Below are 21,052 nucleotides of genomic sequence, written 5' to 3' on the forward strand. Positions count from 1 at the left end.
GCTGAAGTAATTAGCAAATCCAGGTGAAACTTGTGAAATCCAGGAGGACGTTTACTTTCTGACTCTGAAACGCTGCAGCTAAAGCCTCGGACACAGTACCACTCAGGTAACGGGACAGAGACTGGACTGCTTTACCCAGCAGCACTTTTTCAAATTAAGAGCGTCATTCCCGACAGCTTTGCTCATGGCAACCTAGAATAACACCAGGCCAGGCGTCAGAATCCCTGGGCCTGGAGAGCCACAGATTGTGCTGGTTTTTGTTTACACTATATATCAGCAAACTATTCAGACCTGTGTGATCAAATGCTTTCATCAGTCAATTAAGTGCTGAGTCACAAGGAAAGCCAGCACACCCCACGGCTCTCCAGGACCAGGGTTGCCGACCTCTGCACAAGGCACTACTCAGAAAGTTTTTTGTGGTATCCAATTGGAGTGTGATCCACTATAGACCGTCATTTCTTTGAACGAAGAGCTTCATTTCATATTCAAACCTCCCCCATTTCATAAGATGGGATAGTTTCGATTAAAAAAAAATGCATGATATATCTCACCACAGTGGAATAACCAGCTCAATCTGTCAAAACACAACGGTCACGACTGGGTATCATTAACATGAAGGAAAGTCCCCCTGGAAAAGGGAGCAGTTGATGACAGTTTCAAATCTCTGATATTTCAGAAATACACAGAAGGAAATAAAGTCCCCCCTCCTTCTCCCCCAAAACTTTTTTTTTTTGCAAGCGATGCGATTTTAAAAGTCAGTTTCCACGTCCGTTTTAGTTGAAACTGCTGATGAGGCGAATGATTTTTGAAAAACAAAAACACTCCATCGAGAGTGAAAAACGCGGTCCTGGCGAAGGCACGGGCACCATGGCAACGGATCGAGCTTCGACAAAAACGTCGCCGTGGAGATGTGTAGAGCATACATTAGCATGGTGGGAGGGGCTAGAGCAGCTGGATGTAATTAACTGCCGTTTTTCACACCCTGGCAGAACATCCAGGAGGCATCAGAAACCCAGGCTAACCCCCTCCCCCTCCCCCGGTCTGGGCCCTGTCTATTTCTGCCACGCTTGCACCTCAAGGAGCTCCAAACTGCACTGGAGCTGCAAACAGTGACGGCAGGCCAAATTAGATGGCAAAACAGCAATTTGCGGAGTGCGCTCGACGCCAAATGTGTTTGCGCCCGAACGCTGGGTTAAGAGTTACGACCCGTCCCAGAATCCTCTCTGCAGCTGCCGAGACTCCCGTGGTAAGTGGAGGGAGCGGCAGGTGTGTGGAGTTGGGTGTCTGGGGGGGTCACATGGACCATAATGCAACAGCCGACAAGTCTGCCGCCGTCAGGGGGCGACGGTGGGGCCGCGGTCTTCTGGTGGTCACAGGAGAGTTCTCTCCGCTGCACGATGATTGTGTCCGCTCTGTATCCTCCCCGCAGACTCCGGAGGGGATGAGAAACTTCACTGCGAATCGCCGAACATCTCCTGAAATCTCATCTGCTTTCTGCTCAGTACTACTCTACCCTTTTCTGAAAGAAATCCAGAATCTAGTCTGCTGGGACCACTTTCTTAACTTTGATTGTGTGTGTGGTGTGATTCTGATGCTAAAGGTAGCCCCTGTGGGCAGAAACCATGCCAGGTCACATCAGACACACCTACACCTCTCTTCATACAGCTGACCCCTGCCGACCCTTGACCTGGAGGTAAGCCTTACTGAACCTAGCAGAAACTGTATTGGTGAAAACCACAGCCACGCCCGAACGCTGCCACTCACATTATTTCACAATAATGAAGACCGAGAGCTCCTGATTGCTGGTAACACTAAGGCGGGTTAAAAACCGCAAGTTTGCGTGACCTCGCAAACAACCACCGGCTAAGCGTGTGTCGTCCCACCAATGAGAACGTCCTGCTCACAGACTGGCGAAATCCCCTGTAGGCCAGGGATTATGCGTGACTACACCTGTGCTAATGCGTCTGACGGCTACGCAAGGCAGTGGGGAAACGGAGCAGAGGTCGCCCTGTTGAGGGTGGACGTGTGACTCTTGGGAGGCTTGAGCGTCCTTCAGCACCGAACACTTTGACCTCTGAGACACGGCCGGCGGTCTCGCACGTGACGTCGTACAGGAAATACTCCTCTTACCAAGAGCCTACAAAGCCAAAGGGCGTAGGGACAAAAGCCTATGTCAAATAAAAATATAACCGTGACTGTTTATTGTGTCCGAACAATGTCCCTCGCCAAGCCCAGTCTTATCTCCGCTCTATCCCGGGGGGAGGAGGGGTTGGGAAGGGGCAGGGTGGGGGCGGGGCTGACTGGAGGAGAGCCAGCCCGCCCCTCACGCACACACACACACAGACACACACACACACACACACACAAACACGCACACACACTCGCTTGCTCTGTCCTGGCCAACGCAGGCAGGCAGACGGCCTGTTGGTCTCTGGTTTCACCCCTCCTCTCCGCCCGAGCCTCCCCCTCTTAAAGTCGCTCTGGGCTCTAATCATAGGCGCAAGGCTGTCTATTTGGAAAACAACACAAACCCATACGCGGCCTTTCGGTCACGGAGAAGCGGTTTACAGCGGGAGCTAAGAATAGCCCGTCTAGCCTGCAGGAGTTCAGTGGCTGTGCGTAGCCGAGCAGAGCTTGTGTCTCTGTGGAGAAGGAAGCTATTGACTTTGCATTATTTATTTGATCAGCGGAGACCCTGGCGGGCTTCACAGCTTGCCCGTCACACGGTGTCCGTTTAAACAGCTGGAAGCGCGCGGCAGCAGTCCGGCTGAACTACCGCGCACAGCGGCGCAAACGCCGCTACCCAAAATTTTTACCTTCCCTGTTTTCGAGGCTCCTGGTGTACATTCTACTTCCCGATTCAGGTCAACAAACATCAGAACGGCATGTCCAGTCCTGCTAGTTTTGACTGAGATGTCATTTCCTCAATCCGCAGCGGGATTTGCCCTAGCGAGCCCGGCCCTTTAATGGCGGCACCATCAGAGAGAAAAAAAACCGCCATTATCACTTTGAAGCAGTTCCCCCGGGGAAATCCCCGTCCGGGACGAGAAGCAAGACCGAGCACACCCTACTCTACCCAAAGGCTCGCCATCTCATACCAGATGTGAAGCGGCGCTAGCGCTTAGAAAGAGCAGGGATACGGCTCGCACAAAAGGCACGCTAATGGGCGCCTTCAGAATGACGGATGATTCCGGAAGGCTGCCTCCGTCCTCGGCGGGATGAGGAGTTTCCCCAACAGAGGCCGGACCGATTATTTACACAATAATGCGGTGAGGGCGGGGGTCTAAAAATACCCTGATCGGGGAAACGCCTTGGCCTTAGGCTCACGCTCTCGGGTGTTCCCCAGGGACCCCATTACGGGGCATTGGGAAATGTGGCAGTATGACGCCGTGGTTACCGTGACGCATTTCGCTAGGGTGGTCACAGGGCTGGTACAGGAACACGAAACGCCGTGGGCTGAAGCAGCAGATGTTGCAGTGAATGGTGAACAGGCCGCTCTGCTGTACGGCATAATGTCGATTTCATGCAACTGGCCTGCGGTTGTGAACTATTGACGGTGTTCCAAGTCCTTCCAGAAAAGCTCTTTTCCAGCGGTGTGTAGGACACCGGCTGGCTGGAACGCAGCATTTTATCCACGTTTCGAACAATAACCATCTGTTACGGCTCGTGAATAATACATAGCCGCTTGTGTTTTCGTACACAGCGACCCACTCCCAGAGCCTGGGGAGACTCTCTGGGTCTACATGCCAGCCAGTCAGGAGAGGACACTGTGGTTGAGCAATGGGGAGTTTGTGTTACAGGCAGGCCAAAGCACTGCACTCAGGTCAGGAGAGTAAATCGACCGTGGAGGAAGTGACCAAGGCAGAGTTCTTGAGAGAAGGGAACTTGATCATTTGAGCCAATCACAAACGCGGCCTCTCTCCACTTTCTCTGAAACGACCAATCGGACAAAAGGGATGTTGTTTGGGGCGGGGCTCTGCATGGGTTTCTGGGCCTTCATTTTTGGTTCTTTTCTTATTTCGCAACAAATCCTCCCAGGGGCGTGTGCTGTGGACATCGGGTGGAAATAATTGGCCGCCTGGGTGGTCCGTTCGCTCGCTCATTCCGATTCGCCCGCGGGTGCCCCCGGGGCTGTCCGCACATCGTCACGACGACCATCGCGTGCGCCACCGGAGACTGCTCAAGACCATCGTGAAGCTTCAGTCGAAAACACACAGCCGCCCTTCAGTGGAAATACAAGCACCGGGGAAGCACAAAAGAAGTAGAGGTTTTTGAGTGATGTTTGGAGATGAGCTGAATTCCACAGATGCACGGACTCGCCCTGCTCTTTCATGCAGGGAAGCCTGTACCGGCTCGCCCAGCTGCAGGGAGGGTCCACTGTGGAGGATTCCTGTGGCACAAAGCACACCGCCTGTATCTTTATACGCCGCAGTGCAAACATTACTGCAGATTAGGCTATCGCACAGGTATTAGGGGTGCCAATGTGTGCATATGTGTTAACAATGGCATAATAACAATGATAATTATAATTATAAAACCAATAAAGTTGACGGTTTTTATTCATTGCAATTTTATTTTTAAAGCAAAGGGAATGTATTTTTTAAAAATATATCTGTGGTGTAGTCACACAAGAAGTCTCACTTTTTGGAAGATGTACCACCTGCCATGAAGATTTCTCACTTTCACAGCAGGCTTTCGTGCAGAGCTAAAAATACAGATCTGGCAGTGTGCACAGTGTGCTCTACTGGGGTAAGGCTGCAATGAAGCACATGACTGCAGCCTGTCAGTCACTGTGTACTGTACATAACACACACACAAACACACACTCACACACACATACACAGACGCACACACAGACCCACACACACACACAACCCCACATACACGCCCACACATACAGACACACACACAAACACACATACACACATACACACACACACACACACACACACATATACACACACACACACACACACACAGACAGACACAGACAGACAGACACACACACACACTGGCATGCGCACGCACACACATAAACATGTGCGCATACAGAGGCAAACCCACACACACACACACACACACACACACACACACGGACGCCCACACATGCGCACATGCACACACACACACACACACATACACAGACGCCCACACATGCACACACATACACGCACACACATGTACACACTCATAGTTTAATGAAACACCCTTTAACAGTGTTTAACACCACAGCTGTGTATTTTTAGCTGTGAGAATAATGAGAGGAACAGTCGGCTATGTTAGATGAGGTTAGTGTGCGGCTCTCTTCCTCCTCTACCCATCCATCTGCACACATTAGCTCTGCTGACTGCACACTACCGGTGGGTGCTGGATGCTCTGGGCGCACTAAGGCCCTTATTCCCAAGAGCTAAACAGGCCCACATGAATATTACTCATGTTCGCAAGCTTTAATATCATCCCGGAGCTTTCCATTTGTGCTCCATACTGACTCAAGTAAAACCATTGCAATTTGGGTAGAAGCATACATATTGTCGGGTCTAACGGCCATGTTTCCCAGCGGTTTGCAAAACGATTTCCCACACGACAACATTTTTGCAGAATTATCGGGTGACGTTGCTAAATATTAACAGAGAGCTGACCACAGGAGGCAGAGGGGGAAGGGAACCTATGTCACTGCTCTTTGCAAACATTTAGTGGCAGTTTTACATCCTAAAACCAGGAAGAGAACAGTGATGCGCGCGGGTCTTTAAGGGTTATTTAGGTTTTCAGGCAATAACCCAGCCCATTCAGATGGTGTAAATTCACACACAGTTAAATCATGTTAAATACAAAAGCGGACCATGAACATACAGATAGCGGTATCGTAGAGAGATCAATGTAATCTTAGGGAGGGGGAAAGGGGGAGAGGAGGAAGTTCCGCATACTTTCACTGCTCTGAATGAACACGCTCCAAATTCCAGGACATTTTCACATTTGAAAATGTCCTGCATGCCACTGGAAGTGCATAGTGAACCATATGAACTTTCCTAAATTTCTGGCAATTACCTAAAGTAGACTCCAGCAAAACCCACTCATTTATTATATAAAAAGACCAGTATTAGTGGATATAATGGCGACATGGCTCAGGCAGTAAGAGCAGTCGTCTGGCAGTCGGAGGGTTGCCGGTTCGATCCCTCGCCCGGGCTGTGTCGAAGTGTCCTTGAGCAAGACACCTAACCCCCAAAAATGCTCCTGATGAGCTGGTCGGCGCCTTGCATGGCAGCCAATCGCCGTCGGTGTGCGAGTGTGTGTATGAATGGGTGAATGAGAAGCATCAATTTTTATCGCTTTGGATAAAGGCGCTATATAAATGGCAACCATTTACCATTTACCATATTCTACTGTAACCAAAGTAACCAGACGGTCAACTAATGCATTCATCCCAAAATCCATTTGAACTACAGGAGGTTCTGAGTGGTAACACTGTATATCCATTGCACCCGCACTGTATCTGGTCAAGTCCCCAAACCCTTTCAGCTACAGAGTCACAAATAGCTGATTAGAATGTTCTTAACCAATCATTCTAATGCTGATGTCACAATCAGTACTGGTAACTGTACGCAATGGAGTTCTAGAACCCAGACTTAGACTTATGGAAACCATAATATTCCAAAGAAGAAAAAAACATAGTCCTTAAAGGGCTAGAGATGTTTTCAGAATCTGCATTGATGAAAATGTTTCGGCATCAAATAAAGGGAGACGTTATCTTCCAGAGACCGAAAGGAGACCGCGTGGCCCGATCCCGAGGGTGGCTGACTGGCCACCCACATGCTAATCACTTCCTGAACTGTAATCCAATCTCCACCTGTAATCCTCTCCACTTTCTCCATTTCTGAATGAAGGGACATTACGTAAGGAGGCACACCACTCTCCTTTATTTAAAAAATAAATACATAAGTACACACAGCTGAGAGTCTAGTGGGCTGCGGTTTAATGCAGTGGTGGGGCGGCCCGGCCCATGAAGGGAGGATAGAGGCCTGGCCATCTGAAGTTGACAGCACCAAATAACACAAATGCAATCCTTTACCCACAATACCCTAATTATACGCCAATGACAGAAGCGGTTGTGACTCAATATCCTGCACCTCGTGTAAATGCGCATGCAAGTCCGGCACCAAAACAAACAGAACCCCGGTGTATACAGAGCGTGCAGTGCAACAGCGCGCTGCAATCGATGTTGATATCAAGCGTCTGTGGTCGTCAGATTCTGCAGCCGGGGATGTGCTTACCTCAGTCAGAGCGTGGAGCTGGCCCTCCTGCACACACACGCCCATGAACCTGCAGGAGGGAGAGGGGGAGGGAGAGAGGGAGGGGGAGAGAGCACAGACCCGTAAGCTTATGAGCCTTCACACAGCTCTCACTCCTCGCCGTCTGTACAGACACGAGCAGACTGCTGTCAGAGAGGCCTGCGCAGAACAGAACACACTCAAACACACTCCTAACACTCAAACACACACACACACACACACACACACACACACACATTCACTCACAAATACTCATACAAACAAGCACAAGCAAAAACACATGCGCAAACACATTCACTCAAACACACCAAAAAAAAAACATATACACACACTCACATGCACTCATACAAACAAGCACAAGCAAAGAAAAAAACAAACAAATATGCGTGCGTGTGCATACACATACATACATACACACACACGCACACACACACACACAGCCCTTGAATCACTATCTCTTTAGCATCACATTATTATTGCCATAACTCTGCAGAAGCAAGAATGTTGAGTCTACAGTCAACAGAGGTAACACCAGTAAAGCCCCTGTGACCCATTTAGCAAACCTCCCCCCTTCATCTTCGCTCAACGCAAACTTCTACAGTTTCCCCCACAGCAGCAGTGTCCCTCTGCCCCTGTTCCCTAACAGAGCGTGCAGAACAGCTCCCCTAAAGTACACACACACGGTTATGTTCCAGGGCCCTGTTCCCTCACAGAACGAGCAGAAAAGCTCCCCTAAAGTACACACACACGGTTATGTTCCAGGGCCCTGTTCCCTCACAGAGCGTTCAGAACAGCTCCCCTAAAGTACACACACACGGTTATGTTCCAGGGCCCTGTTCCCTCAGAGCGTGCAGAACAGCTCCCCTAAAGTACACACACACGGTTATGTTCCAGGGCCCTGTTCCCTCACAGAGCGTGCAGAACAGCTCCCCTAAAGTACACACACACGGTTATGTTCCAGGGCCCTGTTCCCTCACAGAGCGTGCAGAACAGCTCCCCTAAAGTACACACACACGGTTATGTTCCAGGGCCCTGTTCCCTCACAGAGGGAGCAGAACAGCTCCCCTAAAGTACACACACACCGTTATGTTCCAGGGCCCTGTTCCCTCACAGAGTGTGCAGAACAGCTCCCCTAAAGTACACACACACGGTTATGTTCCAGGGCCCTGTTCCCTCACAGAGTGTGCAGAACAGCTCCCCTAAAGTACACACACACGGTTATGTTCCAGGGCCCTGTTCCCTCACAGAGGGAGCAGAAAAGCTCCCCTAAAGTACACACACACGGTTATGTTCCAGGGCCGTGGCTGAGTACCTGTGTTTACAGGGGGGCTGGGCTCCGCTGCGTGCCTGGACTGGTGCGGAATACCGTTCCGAGGTCTTCCCCTTTTCCGCGTTATTCCCGATCCCTCCCAGCGCCTCCGACTGCCGGCCCTGTTTTCATACAGCGCTATTCCCTGCTGGCTCCTGGCCTCCGTCACCTGGGCGTCGCTGGGGCCCGAGTCACGTGACGTCCCCGCGGGAGGGGGCCAGTCTCAGCCGCGCGCGCTAATTGGAACCCCCTGGGGAGCGTTCCCCGCGAGTGTTTTTCAATTCGCCCGCTGAATCCCACTAACTGAAAGGAAATCGACTCCAACGCTGGGAACACACTCTAAAGTCCAGTTTATGAGCCACCGACAGTGTCGTTCCGCCGAAATCGCAGAACGTACATTATAAACTGTGGTTGTTGCCCTTAACAAAAACCATGAATGCACTCCAATCTACCGGATTATTAACGAAAGGTTGCTGGTCATTGCACATCGCTGGTCGCCCAGCGACTCTCTGCACTACAAACTGCCCTTAACAGTGTACAGTGTTTCAGTGAATGCCTGCACATTAGAGCCTAGTCTTCACAGGTCAAGTCTCCCAGCAACCCCCACCATCCTACAGCATTTCCCATGGTGCCCTGGGGCGCAGGGTGTGGGCGAGGGGTCAGTTGGCGCTGCCAGCGAGTGCAGGGGCTTTCTTTCCGCGCGGATCTGGCAACTGTTTCCCCCCTCGCTTATCAGCACCTCCGCAGTGACACATGATCAGTTCTACAAACGCACAGCAGGCAGCCTCTGCAGCCTCCCTCAGTAACGGACGGGCCTGTCAGCCAATAAAAGACGCAGGAGAACGGTCGCCGAGACCAACCCATCACCCTTTCCGGGTGCCCAAACGAGGCGGAAACGAGGCAGACAGGGGCAGGCAGACCAGGACGATAAGAGAAGCGTGTGTATCTAGACAGGGCGACGCTTCCTGCACCCCGCCGCGAATGTGCCTTACTTAGCAGCACAATTCCCAACAGATACAGACGCACCGAGAAAGGGCTGAAGCAGCGTTCTCTAGCCCCGGTCCTGGAGCGCTACTGGGTCAGCTGCCTGATGTGTTCGCCTTAAAATCAGCACCCTGTTGAGACCCAGGTAACCCGTAACCAAGTGAGGCGAGTTGACATGGTAATCGGCTGCTGTAATTGATTAATTAAGGGCAGAGCAGCAACGATAGGCAGCGCACCCTGTAGCTCTCCAGGACCAGGGTTGGAGACCACAGTCAAGAGTGGGGAGCAGAGCCCCTGAGAGCACAGCCCTCGTGATCCTGGTGCGCACTTACAGGGACAGGTTTATGGGGCGCTTTAATGGTCCCCATAACTCCACTTTACAGTGCTACACCCACAAGGAGCAGGGGCTCCGGGGTAGCCATGGCCCCCTGAGAGATTTATGGGTGTACATGTGTGTGTGTGTGTGTGTGTGTGTGTCCGTGTGTATGTGTGCATGCACCTGTGTGTGTATGTGTGCACATGTATGTATGCGTGACCGTGTGTATGTGTGCACCTATGTGTGTGTGTGTGTGTGTGTGTGTGTGCAAGTGTATGTGAGCACCTGTGTGTGAGTATGCATGGGTGTATATGTGTGCTCGTGTGCATATATGTGTGTGTGTGTGTGTGTGTGTGTGTGTGTGTGTGCGCAAGTGTATGTGAGCACCTGTGTGTGAGTGTATGCACCCGTGTATGTATTAGTGTATATGTGCGCTTGTGCGAGTGTGTGAGTGTGAGTATGTGTGTGTGTTTGCGAGTGTTTCTGTGTGCGAATGCGCGTGTGCGCATGCGTGCATTTAAAGGCGCAACGGTCAACTTTCTTTATTTTGGCAGGTTGGAGATGTCAGAGGGATCGGTTCCTTTAGTTGCCGGATGCACAGCAAACCGTTGCAGAAATGCGTTAGACCACGTCTTTCCCTTATTAGGCAGAGCGCTCAGTGCTCGATAGCTGATTGCCTAAATATTTCCTTTTCCTTGCGGACGGGCAAGATCTGACAAGAGCGTAACTGAGAAAGGCATTTTTTTTGGGGGGGGGAGTTAAAACAAGACAGCACGGTTCCCTGTCAACCCGGATTCCTGCTTTATTTGCTTTGCTTCCACACAGAGGCAGACGATGGCCGAATGCTACATTTTCAATAACCTGAATAGCCCGGTCTGTTCGCCACGTAGCTAAACAGTGTCGTTTGTGCATTCAGAATTATGTGCCTGTATACGAGGCTGTGCCTTACTGTGCGATTTTTACTACTTCTCCAACAAAGACCCCTCAGAATGGCCTTTTCCGCAGCAGGGCCCCACACTTCTCCCTCACACATCTCTCTGTAACAACGATGCGATTGTTTTTGCAGAGAGAAAGACACACACACTTTCACCTAGCGAAAAACGACATCTCGCCTGGAAAAGCTGGCGAGCTTGATGAGGGTTCTGTGTGGAGCTGAGCTTTGACCATCTGGAGAAAAACACTGGGGACTAAGGCTACAGGCAGCCTTCGTCCCTTCACCAACTCCACACTGGGCTACAGGCTACAGGCAGCCTTAGTCCATTCACCAAACCCACACTGGGGCACAGGCAGCCGTAGTCCCTTCACCAACCCCACACTGGGCTACAGGCAGCCTTAGTCCCTTCACCAAACCCACACTGGGCTACAGGCTACAGACAGCCTTAGTGCCTTCACCAACACCAGTAGATCCCTATTCCTCAAATCACGGTCCTAGCCAATCAGCATTTGTTCAGTTAGAAACCCAGGAGAATAGAAAGCCAGTGTTGGATTTGAATTAGAGGGGCAGAATTGACTATCCGTGCTGTAGATAACATAACATAACGGCGAGAACAGGCCATTCATCCCAACAATGCTGGCCTTTTCCTACCCCCACGTATACGTACTGCCTAGTTTGCCTGAAAGCTAAATAGTACCTAGCGCTGTATCAAGTCTGGTCTTGAAAACCCCAGTGTTTTTGCCTCCACTACATGTCCTGGCAAGCTATCCCTCACAGTGAAATGAGATCTATGTCCTTGGTTATGTAAATGACAAATGGGATTTGATCTATTGCTGTAAATCAACCATATAGAAAAGCAAGTGAATGAACAAACAAATTAAGAACAAAATGAAAAACAAAAGAACAAACCTGCAGCGAAAGCTGAACAGGTGCCATGAATACTTATGATCTCCTCTACAAATACCGTTTCCACTTTGGATCTGTGCCACGCATACAGGTTTGCGACAGCATATGAACCTCGGCCAAACTTTCTCGGTCGGTGACAATGCAAAGCGATCAAAGACGGTATCAAGGCAAATTCCAGGGTGTGCTCATATCCACGCCTACATTTCGATGAGCGGTAATTACTTTAGGTAACATAAACTTCTACGTCCCAGGCAGATGTGAGCATCACATAGTGCGCTGTGACAAAGACGGAGAGGTCCACTCCGCCTCAAAGGCTATGCGAAGACAGCCGTGACCCTCGGACTTCAACCGGTTACAAAACGAAACGTTTTAAAACAAAAAATCTGAATTGGGCCTAACGTGTGGCCGTATAAGCGTCGCCAAACAGTGGTGTCTATTCAAACCCTGAGCAGGTCCTCCCCCTTCGCGGATGGGAGCGGAGGATCCGGTAGGAGATCAAGGGGTCTTTGAACAGAGCGGTATCTGTCAGAGCAGCGGCTTTGTAGAAGAGAGGACTCGAGAGAGGATCAAGCGGACGGGGGGTCAGCGGCGTGGAGCATGAGAGAGACCCCCTTCAGAACTCTGCGGGAGAAAACGTAACCTGGGTTTTTGATGGGATTAGCCGGCTACCGAGGGAACGAGGCTTTGTTCTACCCTGGTCTGAAGGTCGCGACCTCCTCTGTGATTGGGATTAGGTGCACGGGGAGTGCGTCGCGCACCCAACGCCGACCGCGTCTAAACTCAATGGAGGTGTCGCTCGGACACGCACAGAAACCGAGGCGAACGTCCTACTTCCGTGCCTGCTCTGGGGCCGAGTCGCAAACGCGGAGTTTGTCTTCAGGATCGGCTGAAAGATCGCACTACAGTACCGTGTTTTAATTATGGCTCGACCTCGACCTCAACCTCAAGCCTCTATCGCGAATAAAAATATCTATCGCTATCAAAAATAATCTAGCACAGGAACACATGCTTTGATGCAAACTGAGAAGGGCGATAAGCACCTTTGCTTGGTGTGCATCATTGGCTCGTTAGCTTGAGTTCCTATGCTTGCGTATGCAGGACATTATTTTTGCAGAGTTGATTTATTTGATCTAGCAGCATCGAGCGGGCGAGAGAAACGACTTTAGCATGTTGTTTTTGGCAGCTACTCAGTGAGTTGTGCAACTCTGGTATGCTCTTACCACAGAAAGGCAGCCTTCACTGATTGGTGAAGGAAGATGCATCTAGCACCTTCTGTGACTTTCCCACATCTCTCCCACAATCACGGAGAAGTGTTGATTATCCATTTACTCATCGCTGTCCGCTTTTCAACCAACCCGATAAGGCTGCTGGCAGGACATTCAGCCAACTGGACCTTTCAGCAGCAGGAGCCGGGTCAAACAGGCTTCCCGTTCCTCTCCGGAGAATGACAAGAACTTTATGAATGAGTGCTGAGTGCCTGGTGACATTCACCGGGTATTGCAGGTGAGGCAACAAGGTCACACACACCCTCTCCAGCAAAGGCACTGCACAGGCACGAGGATAACCTCTCCCGTTCCCTCCCCAAATACCTTCAAGCCGCAGGAGTGTTTAGAAGAACACACTGTACAGCCCAGATCACAAAGTATGTGTTTGCGCTCGTCTTTTCTTTCGTCTACCAAGGCCGCCGCCCGAGAGAGTGCCGGCCCAACAGCGGGCCGGCCCAACAGCACCTCTCGCTCAAAATCGAGAGCGGGAGCGGGTCCCTGGGAGTCAAAAGGCAGGCAAACAACGCAAGACCCGGCCCGGAGACACCGTTTCAACACATCCATTGTGAACGGGCCTGCGATCTGGTTTCAGTGCGTGGGAGAGACAATGACGGCGCGTAGCCGTGTCCATTACGAGCGGAGAGCTGGGGGGGGAGGAGACGCCGGCGGTTCAAACGGGAGCCGCGACCCCGGCCGCTTTCAAAGGCAACGGGGCCGCGGAACGCGAGGACGCCGAGGATTATGGGACAGCGGAGGGCGGAGATAAACAGCCAATTTGTTCAAATGGGCAGCCTGTAGCCTAGTGGCTAAGGTACTTGACTGGGACCCGGGAAGGCTGGTGGCTCGAGGCCCGGTATAGATCCGCACGGCGGAGCAAGACCAATAACCCAACATTGCTCCAAGGAAGGATTATCCCCCGCTTAGTTAAATCAAATGCAAGTCACTTCGGATAAAAGTGGCAGCTGAATTACAAATTATTATTGTTATTAAAAAGCTGTCACTCATCGACCGATTGGACTGATCCCATTAAATATGCGATGCATGGCCAAACCGGTTTCATTAAAGTCTGCAAAGTGTTTCTGCCAGCAAATGTCAACAATACTGTCAGTGTCAATGTTAATGTCATTATCGGTGCGTCCCTGTTCTTGCCTTGTCCTACTTTTGACAAACTGTCAGCATATTGGTTTTAGTAGTGACAGCGGGTCCATCAGTTCAGTGTCAACATCTGCTCATGTCCCGCGTCACATGGTGATATGGTGGGGTTAAACGGTCACGGCGCTTTCCTGTAATGTTGCAAGTTTCCTCCAGATAATATCGCAGCAGACCCCAAAAAAGCACATTACACCGACATCCACGAAAATCCCTGCAAGTTTCCACTTGCTGTGACCGCACAGAATGTGGCATTAACCTAGTATGTACTGTAGCTATTTTTTCTAACTGCCTTTACAGTGCCAGAGAAAATGCACACATTCACAATGCAAACGGAGCCACAGAAACAGGGGGATCAGAAAACCAGTTTTTAGCCCCCAGAGCTGATACTGATACCGATTATTAGTCATTGGAGACATCGATAAGCATTAGATATTCATTTGCAGTAAATATGCTGGGACTTTTTTATTGGCAAGCATGTCATTAAAAATACTGATTCCAATAATTAAGGAAAAAATGAGAAATATAGGGTCACATACTTTTTCATGCTCTGAGCAATCTGTGTGAGATGACTAAACACCCACGCAGAGTTCAAAACCAAACCTGTGAGCTCAGAAGTGCGTATTTTCCAGAGCGTTTACCACACAGCAGGACAGTCCTGCATCTCTGTGTCATAATGCTGTCATTGCGATGTGGAAATCCCCATTACGTCCAGTCACACACACACCACACAGCGTCTGACCCCTGTTACAGCTGCTTCATGGCTTTTCCAGACACACGGGAGCACAGTGCAGCACAATGGGCAGGGAACAGGCTGCAGGTTCGACTCACATTTAGGGGACTGCTGTGGTTGTAAGCTTGAGCAAGGCACTTCAATATACCGCATACCCTGCTGTTTAAATGGACGCTATTTAAAAATGTAAGAGCTGCGTAGTCAGTCTGCTAAATGCTAGTAATGCAGTTTCATGAAAGGAAATGGAAAATGACCAGCACTTTAATAGGGTCAACTGTGGGTTAAAACCAATAAGCTGATAGTTGGCCATGGTAAGAACGCACAGGTGTACTGGTCTGTGAATAGAAGTGTTGGAGTGTGTGAATGATAAGGGTGTTGGGGCTCACTGAGGATGTTGGATGTTAGGGTGTGTGAATGATAAGGATGTTGGGGCTCACTGAGGATGTTGGATGTTGGGGTGGGTGAATGATAATGGTAGAGAGGCTCACCTGAGGATGTTGGATGTTAGGGTGTGTGAATGAGAAGGGAGTTGGGGCTCACTGAGGATGTTGGGGTGTGTGAATGATAAGGGTTTTGGGGCTCACTGAGGATGTTGGAGTGTGTGAATGATAAGGATGTTGGGGCTCACTGAGGATGTTGGATGTTAGGGTGTGTGAATGATAAGGGTGTTGGGGCTCACTGAGGATGTTGGGGTGTGTGAATGATAAGGGTTTTGGGGCTCACTGAGGATGTTGGATGTTGGGGTGGGTGAATGATAAGGGTAGAGAGGCTCACCTGAGGATGTTGGATGTTAGGGTGTGTGAATGATAAGGGTGTTGGGGCTCACCGAGGATGTTGGATGCTGGGGTGTGTGAATGATAAGGGTGTTGGGGCTCACTGAGGATGTTGGATGTTGGGGTGGGTGAATGATAAGGGGAGAGAGGCTCACCTGAGGATGTTGGATGTTAGGGCGTGTGAATGAGAAGGGTGTCGGGGCTCACTGAGGATGTTGGGGGTGGGTGAATGATAAGGGCAGAGAGGCTCACCTGAGGATGTTGGGGTGGGAGAGGCGGTTCATCAGCTGCACCTCCCTCAGCATGTTGGCCCGGTTGCTGCTCAGCTTGTTCATCTTCAGCGCCATCACCTGGTCGGAGGTCCGGTGCCGCACCTGCGGCGGAGAACGAGGCGCTCAGGTCACGCCTCATTTACAAAACAAAAAGAACGTCCCCCACCCCCAAAGCACAAAAACCCCAGTGCAGCACACCCTGCCCCAGGGGGAGTCCCGTACATTACAATAATACCGGCTGGTTCCGACTGCAGAGAAAATGAGTACATCCACAGAGGTAAACAAACCAACAACTGTACTGTGTCTGTGTCTGTGTCTTTACACCAGTACACAACGTGGCTCAGGCAGTAAGAGCAGTCGTCTGGCAGTCGGAGGGTTGCCGGTTCGATCCCCCGCCCGGGCTGTGTCGAAGTGTCCCTGAGCAAGACACCTAACCCCCAAATGCTCCAGACGAGCTGGTCGGCGCCTTGTATGGCAGCCAATCGCCGTCGGTGTGTGAGTGTGTGTATGAATGGGTGAATGAGAAGCATCAATTGTACAGCGCTTTGGATAAAGGCGCTATACAAATGCCAACCATTTATCATTTAACATACTAATCCCCAGAAAGCGCAAAAGAGAAGGGCTGTTGGACCTCAGGAACACAGGCTCGAGTTTTGCAGAAAAGCAGGTCACCTGCTAGGCTGTGTTCAACCCCTCCCCAAACCCAGCACACTGTCACGCACGCAAGCACGCTTTCACACACATCAGCCTGCCCCATCGAGAGCCACACGGACAGGCCTTTCATTCGACTAAAGACGCGTTCTGGCCGGGGTTGTGTCACCAGGTGACTCATGAAAGGGAAGTTGACTTTCCCTTCACTTTGAAAGCCCTGTGCTTGCCAGCTACTCAGGAGGTAATTAAAGGGCCTTGCTATCACTGATACACTGCCCCTGTAATGGACCTGTCCCTGTGTAGTCTAGAGTAGCGCAAGGTAATCATACGAGCGTGTACACAAGTACACGTACGCGTACCCGCAGCCCAGCACGAAACTGTCAACAACACATGAGCGCACATACACAAACACACAGACATACAAACACACACACACACACACACACACATACACACACACACACAAACCTACTCTGAAAGAGTTGACCACACAAACGCTCTCGCACACACGTACATGCATACACACACACACACACACACACACACACACACACACACACACACACACACACACACAAACCTACTCGCACATACAAACACACGTACATGCATACACACACACACACACACACACACACACACACACACACACACACACACACAGATCTGACCACACAAATGTAAGCAGGGGCACTCACAAACATGCACAGCTAACCATTCAGGCACACACAGTTTACAGCGCACACGCACACGCACACGCAGTGGCCTGCCTGCATGTACAGTATTCCCAACACCATCCGGCAGCACAGAAACTCAAGGTCGTCGGCTCAAGCTCAGGCGCCAGGCCGACATGTCACTCGCTCGGTCACTATCGCGGCCACAGGAAGCCGAACATCGAGAGCAGCGAGCGCCAGTATCACTTCCTGCGGCCGTGATGAGACGCTGCAGACACGTTCGGCAGCTTCAGAGCGAGGCGCGGTGGAAACGTGGAGGAGAACGCTGAACGAGGCCGTGCGTGCAGGCAGGGGCCTGCGTACAGCCCGGAGCACAGGAAACCCCCTCGCGCCATCAGCCAGCTAGCGCGCTAAAGCGGAGCGCCCACCCCCAGTGCCAGGCAGTGTCTGCGCACTGAAGACACACACAGCGCTATGCAGAGCTGTGTGAACGTGCAGGCTGAAAAGGCACTGTGTGTGAGTGTGTGTGTGTGTGTGTCTCCACACCACAGAGAAGAGAGGGGTTACTGAAGACACACACTGCGTGTTCTCAGTCGGCGTGTTCACTTGGCTCTGCTTAGCGTTGTGTTCGTCTTCAGTAACCCCTCTCTTCTACTGTGGCGCAGATACACAAACACGCGCACACACGCGCACACGCACACACGCGCACACACGCGCACACACGCGCACACACGCGCACACACGCGCACACGGTGTGCTCTCAGTCTGCACGTTCACACGGCATTTCACAGCCCTGTGTATGCACTGCGGTTCCCGTCCAGCTCAAAGCGCACTCCAGCAATAAAAAAAACAAAAAAAACAACAACCAAAAAAACCCCCAGTGCAGTACATCAGAGGAGAATAAAAACAGAAAAGAAGAAGGACCCGCTGAGAGTTTGAGGAAGGAGCTAAAGGAAGAGGAGGAGGATGATGAAGGGAAAAGAGAAGCAGTAAATGACAACACGAAACGCCTAAAACCGAGATCGGAAATCGACGCTTCGACAGCGCTCCGAGTGAAAACGAGAGGGCAGGCTGGGGGTGGGGAACACGTCCCCTGTCCCGCCTGCAGGGATGGCAGCCGGTCTCACACAGACGTAGTGCCCGCTGTGCCCCCCCCAAAACCCCCCCTCTCCCCCTGTACCGCCAAGCTGCTCACCACTCCACACAGACACTCAGTCCGCACAACCCAGAGCATTAACACCCATCGCTGAACAGACCTCAAATTTCATTCACACGAACGATTAGCCTACGGAGGAAGTAGCCTACGGAGGAAGTAGCCTACGGAGGAAGTAGCGTGCGGCGCATTAGCGAGTATGCTAATCCCATTATGCATGAAACGCACTGGGACCGCTCGTAAGCTATCGCAGATGGCCAATTTCTGCGCCATTGTGAGGCAGCAAATGACGGGAAGCGGCTGGCGAGCGGAGGGGTAAATCGCGCTCGTAAAGTCGGACACGCCGGTCTCCTCGTAGCGGTCCCGCTGTAGGGCACGCCTGCCCTCTTTCCCCGGCGTGTGTAGGCGCCGACGGGGGTTTGGAAAGAGCGCTGAAAACGCTCGGACAGGTTAAACGGGTAATTCCCAACCGAACCGTCCCGCCAAATTCCCCAAAATTACCTCTACAAACCTCTACTCTTCCGCTTCGGTGAATTAACCCCTTAGGCGCCGCAGGCGGTATGCTAAGCTACGGGCTCAGCGCGGCCTGACGCTAACAGGCTCGGACACTGGCGCTAACGCGCTGGGCTCAGCCATCCCCTACCCCCTGCCACCCCGTCATCACAGCGCAAAGCCTCTCCCATCAGTGCACGGACTGCAGACCGTACACCAGGGGTGGCCAATCTTATTTAAACAGGGCTGGGTGCAGGTTTTTGTTTTTGTTTTAGCCCAGCACCACGACACCGGATTCAAGGGCCCGACAGCTGTGCAGGTCTTACCATGGCTACACCGGGGCTTGAACCACCAGCTTCACCGGTCGCAGTCATGTACCTTAGCCGCTAGCTTACAGGCTAACCCCCTGTAGTAAGTGACCAGACATGCCTCCCCGATCCATTTGGATGCTTGACAATGCGCTGCGGAAACAATGGCACTTTGGGCTCCCTTTATAACATCCGCCATTAAGAGGCTCCGCTCGACTACCCAGAAACACTTTGTAACGGAGCCATGATTTTAATAGAGCTGTTTACAAACTCCCTTATTAGTCTGCGGTAGCGATAATCGCTTTTAAGAACCACAGCAGAGCTGGAGCTGGCTCTTAGATGTGGGGGCTCCTAATAACCGCGATGAATTCTCCGCTTGCTTCAGTGAGCCCGATTTCGTAAACACGGTGGCCCAGATCTCCGCTCAAGCCTACCCAGAGTTACCATTTACGGGATTTACGTTTTTCATCCGCGCGCATGAACCGGTGCCATTCACCGGGCCCCCGGGGTATAAAACGTCGGCGTGTTCGACGTTGCGGCCTCGCCGGGCGGTCTCACGCGCCTCTGGAAGCCTGGGCCGCGTTCAGCCCTTCCGCGCGCGTGACGGGAACGTGCCCGGCCCCTCCGGGCCTGTCTGACCTCCGCCCCTAAAGCGGCTCAGCCCCCGTCACCTGGCTTCCTGTGTCCGGGGGAACGCCGGAGGGGGGTCGAACTCGCAAACCGCACCGACCGCTTTAATCCGGTCGCTTTAGCTCCTGGCGAAAGGGTTCGCAGGGCTGCGGAAGATAACAGCACCAGCATTCCTGAGCAGGCTCCTACATGCCACAGCCCTGCTCAAATCACAGGCTCAAATCTAACATGTTAGGGGTGCAGCCCGTCTATGGGAACATACACATTACCAACGCCAGCAAAGACTCTTCCAGTAATAGTCCTGAATCAGAAACGCGCTTTACGACTCTCCTCCGGACTACACTATTAAGAGGCATGTTTCACAGTAAACACGATCAACCTGCGTGTGTCTCTAATCACAGCTGTCCGTGCTGGGCTCTGCAGTGATGTAATGACTATAACTAGCACAGTGACAGCGTATGTTCCTCGGTGACTACAGAAGTCTAAACTGTTATTTCGTAAACGCCAGCCCAATTACTCAGCGAGGAGGTCTACTCCGCAGTTTATGAAGCGTGCAGTGCAGCTACGTCATTGCACCTTGAGGAGTAGGTTCATAGAATTTTTTTTATTGTTGTTTTTTTCACATTTTGTTCTGTTAGGAACATTCTAATCACATATTTGTGACATTAAAGGGGTAAGCACTGACACAAAGGACAGACCAACAAACTTCACACTCCATATAAAAGCTTCTTTTGGAAGTCGGGGGAAACTCAAAACTCATGTGCTCATAAGACGGATGCATATCAAAGCTGTGTGGATGATGGTGGGGGTAGGGGGTTGGCTTCTTTTCAAAACAGCTAAAAAGGACTGACTTGAGGCATCAATGGTGTCTCTCGCTGTTAGCTGCTCTGCGGCCCACAGGAGAGCAAGCAGCTACAGTCCACATATGCTCTCGATTCAAACTTTCCATCAAAGTCCCCTCTGACACGGGACACTCTCCAGCCTCAAGCGTGATTAAAAAGCGCAAGACCCTTTGGTGGGTTTCTCCTACCCTGTCATAAGGGACCCGCTCGTAAACACGGTCCCAGCGTCTGGGAACTCATTCCGGGGTCCGCGGGGAGCAAGGTCTCCCCAGCCTTTCATATGAAACAGGCCGAGACCAGGGCGGGCGAGGCGCGGTCCAGATGCAATAACACGACGGGCTATTCGCAGGTCCGCCGTGGAGCTCCTCCTTAGCT

General features: G+C 51.5%; 1 protein-coding gene across 1 annotated transcript in view; it reads right to left on the bottom strand.

The window, feature by feature from the left end:
- Positions 1 to 21,052, bottom strand: part of tesk2 (testis associated actin remodelling kinase 2) — a 42,158-nt gene that overhangs the window by 11,403 nt on the left and 9,703 nt on the right. The window contains exons 3-4 of the mRNA XM_061241254.1: positions 15,908 to 16,029; positions 7,269 to 7,317 (exon numbers count right to left, since the gene is read on the bottom strand). Of these exons, the coding sequence (XP_061097238.1) occupies positions 7,269 to 7,317; positions 15,908 to 16,029 (171 nt within the window). The remainder of the gene's footprint in view (positions 1 to 7,268; positions 7,318 to 15,907; positions 16,030 to 21,052) is intronic.

The sequence above is a fragment of the Conger conger genome, chromosome 5, assembly GCF_963514075.1.
Source record: "Conger conger chromosome 5, fConCon1.1, whole genome shotgun sequence".
In the NCBI taxonomy this organism is placed as follows: Eukaryota; Metazoa; Chordata; class Actinopteri; order Anguilliformes; family Congridae; genus Conger; species Conger conger.